The 6,629-nt window shown below is 45.4% G+C and overlaps 1 protein-coding gene across 1 annotated transcript; it reads left to right on the top strand.

Annotated features, from left to right (window-relative positions):
- Positions 1 to 385: 385 nt before the first annotated feature.
- LOC125528710 (disease resistance protein RGA4-like) lies at positions 386 to 4,325 on the top strand. The gene is made up of 2 exons (XM_048693144.1): positions 386 to 1,726; positions 2,096 to 4,325. Exons 1-2 carry the CDS (start codon positions 492 to 494, stop codon positions 4,005 to 4,007), a joined length of 3,147 nt encoding a protein of 1,048 aa, XP_048549101.1. The 5' UTR covers positions 386 to 491; the 3' UTR covers positions 4,008 to 4,325.
- Positions 4,326 to 6,629: the final 2,304 nt, after the last annotated feature.

The raw sequence follows: 6,629 nt of genomic DNA, 5'->3' as shown, positions 1-6,629 counted from the left end.
TCTCTTAATTATCCTTGGTCAATAAAGCGTGATATTCCTAAAACTGTTGGTGCCTAATTTTTTTTACTCCATCACCTTTCTTTCTCTTAAAATAGTTGTTATAAGACTAGCCACAATGGATAGTAATATCGAGTAGTAGCATGCCCATGTTACTACTCTATGTTACTACCTCTGGGGAGTAACATATGTGTGATAACATGTAGCACTTCATTTATTAGGTTATAAACTCATCTTAGCTTGATATGTGTGATGTTACTCATACTAGTAGTAACTAGCTATGTTACCACTTTCATCTTTTTTTTTATTTATTACTTGTCACGTCATCTATTTTATCAAGATATGTATGACGTTTTTACTGTGTTAAGAGACTCGTTGACCGGACTTTGCGAGGTGGTTTCCCCTCCCCATCCATTCCCATCCCCTTCCCTTCCGGCCACACTCCCCCGCTTGCTAGCCACCCATTGACCGTGCTGGTGATCCCCGGGAGACCGATGGAGGCGGCGATAATCGGCGCGTTGCTGAAGACCACGCTGCCGAAGGCCCTCTCGGTGCTCGGCGGAAGCAGGGATGTCCGGTCGATCCAGTCGGAGCTCAAGTACATCGAGGCCACCATCCAAGACCACCGCAAGAAGAGTGGCGGCAAGGACACGAGCCACCTGCGGGCGGCGTGGATCCACGACCTGACGCGCTTCGCGTTCGACATCGAGGACTGCGTCGACCGCTTCCAGCGGCAGGTGTCGGAGGACGGCGAGGCGGGCTTCCTCCGCCGCTCCGCTCGCTCCGCCAAGAACACCGTGTACACCCGCACGGTGTTCTCCCCCAAGATCCGCAAGCTCAAGACCAGATCCGAGGAGATACAGCGCCGGCTCAAGCGCTACATCGAGGAGGAGACGACGGAGGTGACAGTGACACCCGACGGCGCGGCGTCGACCCCCACCACACGGGCGCACGCATGGTCCGGTGCTCCGGCGGCGGCGGTGGGGATGGACGAGCCCCTAGGGGAGCTTCTTGAGCTCGTACGGGAGCCTGGGGGACCGTCAGAGGGGAAACTCAAGGTGATCTCCGTCGTCGGCTTCCATGGCCTCGGCAAGACTCTTCTTGCCCACCAAGTGTTCGACCACGTCGATGTGCGCGAACAGTTCCCTCTGCGAGTTTGGGTTTCCGCAGCGGGCAAGGGCGCGCTGGAGGTTCTCAAGGAGATGCTCAATCAAGTGCTCCAGAATAGTGCGGGCAGCTCCGTCGACGGCGCCCGGCAAGTTGACTCGGCGCCTTCCGGCAGACATGGTACGACGGCTACCTCCAGCGCCAATGGCGTCGCCTCACAGGTTGAGGAGAATGGTGTTGAGCAAGTCCAGAATGGTGAGAGTACCTCAGCCGGTGTCGCCCATGGCGCCGGACCCGTCGGTACATGGCGCCTGTGCATCCAAGCAGTTTGGTGGGCTCTGGCGACGATACTGCTGTACATCTTGTCCCCGGCGTTCACCGTGGCAAACATGGTGCGAGCCTCTTCTCTCCAAGTTGAGTCTGCAGACATACCTAGTGCTACTGCGAATGCGAGTATCTCCACACCCACCAAGATCGTCACACAAGTCGATGAGAAGAAGAGTGTCCAAGTGCAGAGGCAAGCTGACAGGGGCAAGGCTATTCAGGAGGACACTCACGAGGAAGGTGTGTATGATACCACGCTCATCGAACAACGTCTACGATCATACCTGAAGAATAAAAGGTGATCTATTTTTATCTTCTGTTGATTAATTTTCCCAACACATGTATACAAGTTCATGGCTTATACATATAAAAAGATGGAATAATTTGGTAAATCTACATTACTGTAATTTCAACAGTTAAATGAGTGCTCCATATATAACCAAGGACTTACAAGAATAGTTGCTTTGAACAATCTTATGTATGTATGAAGTGATTAATTCTGACATAGAAATGTAATGGGCAACACTTCATTCAGCTCTGTTTCGTAAGATCTAGTTCTGATTGTTCGGTCAGCCTCAAGAATAACTTTAGTTAGTCGATCTATTTACTGCAGAAGAGAAGGGATATATTACTTAATATTTTTATTTCCTCAATTTACGCCTTGTAGGTATTTGATTGTAATTGATGGCATGCAAACAGAAGAGTTGTGTAACATAACATCTGTATTCCCTGTGGATAACGGAGTGGACAGCAGAGTTATTGTGACGACAACCATTAAGAAAATAGCAAGGCGCTGCAGCTCTGCCAATGGTCGTGTGTACAAAATGAAAACACTTGATGACAATGATTCAAGAAAGCTGTTCTTCGAAGTATTTTCCAAAGGTAAATATTCAGATGCAGATGCAATGGAGTTGAAAGCATCTGCCCTCATGGAGAGATGTGGCGGCCTACCGCTTGCCCTTGAAAGCAAAGCAAAGTTTCTGAAGAGTGAAGACCTAACTAAGAGTAAATGTGAAGATGCCTGCCGCAAGCTTTGTGCTCCAGAAGGGTGTGACGACACATTGGGAAGAATGCACGGAGTTCTTGCCAGCAGCTATGAGAGTCTATGTAGCCTTGTTCTCCAGCAGTGCTTGCTATATTTCTGTATGTTCCCGCGTGGCCATCGTGTCAGGCGGAATCCTCTAATCAGGCGGTGGCTGGCGGAAGGACTTGTACATGTACAACCAGGGGATGCAGTGAGCACCACACCCCAAGACATCGCAATTGAGAATTTGGAGACCCTGATCGACCGCAGTATCATTCAGTCCATGGAAGTGAGCACCTGTGGGAATGTGAAGAGATGCCAACCTCCTGGGATGATGCTCGAGTACATCGTCCGCAAGTCCATGTCTCAGAATTTCATCACCTTGCTTTGTGGTGAGAGTGAGACGGCCGAAGAATGGGACTACGTTCGCCGGCTTTCGCTCCATGGTTACTGTGCTGCAAAACTGCCCAAGGGCTTATCTCGTCTCCGGACCTTGGCAGTATTCCCTGCTGGGGATGCTGTCAAAAATGAACCTACATTGGATCTTGCGAAGTATGACCTACTGCGAGTGTTGGATTTAGAAGAATGTGATGATCTAAATGACCGGCACCTCCAGAACATATGCAACCTGGTGTTTCTGAAATATTTGAGCCTTGGGGGCCTCATTAGTGAGGTCCCAAAGAAAATTGCCAGGCTGCAACAGTTAGAGACACTGGACCTGAGGAGAACCAAGATAGAGAAGGTGCCCGTGGAAGTCATCCAGCTTCCCCTATTAAAACATCTCCATGGCAAATTTCAGCTTATCGAAGGTGACTGCGGGAAGGCTAATCCAGAGCACTTGTCCAAGAGAAGTACCTTGGAGACTCTTTCAGGATTTGTCACAGGAGAGAGCGAAGGATTTGCACAGCTGATGAGCTACATGAAGCGGCTGAGAAAGGTGAAAATATGGTGCAAATCCACGGCAAATAGAAGAAACCTGAACAATCTTGAAGAAGCCGTCAAGGTGTTCATTCGTGATGGGAACGAATGGCCTTATCGCTCCCTATCCATTGACTTCGAAGAATGCTCGGACCCATTCCTGGGTTCTCTGAAAGCCCCTGGCAGTCTTGCCTCGCTGAAGCTGCGGGGCAATCTCAGGCGATTCCCTCAGTTTGTTACAAAGCTGAACAGGATCGAGGAGCTGTGTCTGTCGTCGACTAGCCTAAGCCGGGGTGTTCTTCTATCTGATGGTCGCCTGGACACACTGAAGTATCTGAAGCTCATTGAAGACAACATCGGGCCTCTTGAAATACGACACGAGCACTTCCCAAGCCTCCGGCGGATATGGCTCGTCGGCGCACAAAGTCTGCATGGCATAACGACTGGAGCTCTGCCGCATCTTACCTCACTTCATATGATATGTGAATCTTTAAATGGTCTTGCCGGCATCGAAATCAGACGCCTAGAAGGATTAAAGGAAGTCAGGCTCCATTCTGGGGTCGATCAAGGAACGAAAGATGCATGGAAGGAAGCTGCAAGGGGACATCCTAAGAGGCCCGACGTTCTGCTTCACTGAGTACTGATTCTTGAAGCAGCGGCATGGTTAGTTTTGCCCATCTCCTTCGTCGTCTTCATTCCTTCTTTTGTGGAGGCATTCTTCCTCTTCACGTGTATCTGTTGTTGAACCCTTTGGTCGTGTGCAGTCTTGGTTGACACAAGAGGTTCCTCCTGTCATGTGCTGGGTTCTGAGACACCACCTTGGTCAATGTACCTTATCCAAGTTATGTAGATTACTTGCTTCCTATTGTTGTTTTTGGGACAGAGACAGAGAATCCATCTTGTATTATTGTAATCTATCTTTTAATTAGTGGAATATATATTTGTTGTTCTTCTATGTATATCCTGTTTCGAAATGGATGAACTCAAAGGCGAAACTTTTGGAAGGTCCTCAAAGGTCATAAAGAGAGAGTGCTATATATATGTAAGAAATGTACTTCATTCTAGGCTTCTGAATAATTCTCATACTACAGATCTCTACTCTTATAAAAAACCGAGTTGATGATGGTGTGCCTGCCATCTTATAATATAGACCGTCCGATCTATATCTGACAGATAGAAAATAAATTATGATAATTTTACAAAAGATACCCGCAGCTCTCTCCACATTTACAGATAAGGTCTTGCCTCGTTCATCTCCCACAACCTCATTGATGAGCAATTAAAAAAGGAAGTCTCTGAAATAATCTAGCATGGTGGCCGCTGCCTCATGCTAGATTATTTTACAAAAACCGAGTTGATGATGGTGTGCCTGCCATCTTATAATATAGACCGTCCGATCTATATCTGACGGATAGAAAATAAACTATGATAATTTTACAAAAGATACCCGCACCTCTCTTCACATTTACAGATAAGGTCTTGCCTCGTTCATCTCCCACAACCTCATTGATGAGCAATTAAAAAAGGAACTCTCTAAAATAATCTAGCATGGTGGCCGCTGCCGCCTGCCGGCGCCGTCCATCCCCATGCCTTCGCCCAGTCCGACCACCGATCACCACCACGCCCCACTCCTCCTCACCTTATCTCTCATCTTTCTCGAGATATCATTCTTTCGATGAAATTCTCGAGATACCATTTTTCCGATAAAATTCTCGAGAAACCATTTTTCCGATAAAATTCTCGAAATATCATTAGTTTTTACACATGAGATTACTCCTGCATGGGTCAATCACAACAAGTGTTTTTGTAAAAAAAAATGCATCTTGATGTTCCGTGCAATGCACGAGCATCTTGCTAGTTATTCTACAATTCGAACCTGAATAATCGAAAGTGCTAGAGAGAACCAACAAGCTACATGGTCGGTGAAGAAGTGAATGATTCAGTGCCTCTTTGATTCAAAGATTTTCATAGGAATTATAGAGGCAGAACCTTTATGATATTTTCTTATGTTGATTGTTTGATTCGTAAGACTGAATGATATAGATTTTTTTAAGACTGATTAGCACCACATTTTGTATGAAATTTTACATCCACTAAATGTTCGAAAAATCATTTATTTTTCTGTGCTGCAATAAAAATCTGTATCTATACCTAATGTTAAAGGGCGAATTGTTTCTCCATTTTTTGGGTCCATCATATATTTTCTTCTGAGGCGGTTTGTCTTTCTTAAGTTTTTTAGGGAATTTTCTTCGCAGGTTGCTGCTGCAAGTGCTCCGTGCTTTGAGTAGGCCCATAAGACAAGTTAAGGCTGAGGATATAAAGAAAGAGTCTGTCTAGGCCACATCTAGATGTGACATAACTATGTCACATCTAAGTATGACATCAACGCCACCTCATCCAAGCATAAACCCACCCCTCTTGTTTTTTGTTTGTTTGTTTGTTTGTTTGTTATTTTTTTTGTTTGAAACAATTATGTTTCCGCCTGGCACGTATATGCGATGGAGTACAGGAGTAAGGAGTAGTACGTGTGTGTGGTTGCCTCGCTGGCGCCCCGCTGCCCACGATAACAGCATGTGCTGTGCTGCCGCCTTTTTCTTCCGCATGGTACGCATTGTACTGTCTTTGCTTCACTTCATGCACGCATTGTGCTACAGCTTTTTTGTGTGCATGATACGCATTGTGCTGCCGCTGCTTGACATGTATACATTGAAGAATCACACATGTGTGTATCAGTGTACGTATGTATGTACATACACGGGCGGGCGGCAATGCATGTCTCTCCCAGGCTGGGCATGCGAGGGTCATGTGAGTGGAAACTTATAAAAATGTTCATGAAACTTAAAAATTCCCATATAATTAAAACAACTTGTAAATTTACAAACTTGAAAATGAGAACATCTATTAAAATTTTGAACAACTTTTGAAAATCTCAATATTTTCTAAATTCTAGATTTTTTTTGAATTGATGAATGCAATTTTTGAAAAACGCGAACATTTTTCGAATTGGTGAACACAATTTTTTTAAATGCTATCATTTTCACAAAATTCCAAAACAAATTTTGAAAAACGCAAAAAATTGTTGTATTGGTGAACAAACTAGCCTTATCTACAAAAGGATGTGTCTTATTTGTATACAACTATGAGATTTCAACGAAATATGGGGAACTAACTCAATGGGCTGGAGCTAAATATCATATAAATGGTGGCTTTTTCAAAAGAAAATACACATGAAAACTTGGTTCCCTCTCACTCGGTTGCA

Source organism: Triticum urartu, unplaced genomic scaffold, assembly GCF_003073215.2.
Source record: "Triticum urartu cultivar G1812 unplaced genomic scaffold, Tu2.1 TuUngrouped_contig_5055, whole genome shotgun sequence".
In the NCBI taxonomy this organism is placed as follows: domain Eukaryota; kingdom Viridiplantae; phylum Streptophyta; class Magnoliopsida; order Poales; family Poaceae; genus Triticum; species Triticum urartu.
The sequence above is the reverse complement of the archived record's forward strand: the minus strand, read 5'-3'. Positions and strand labels throughout refer to the sequence as shown.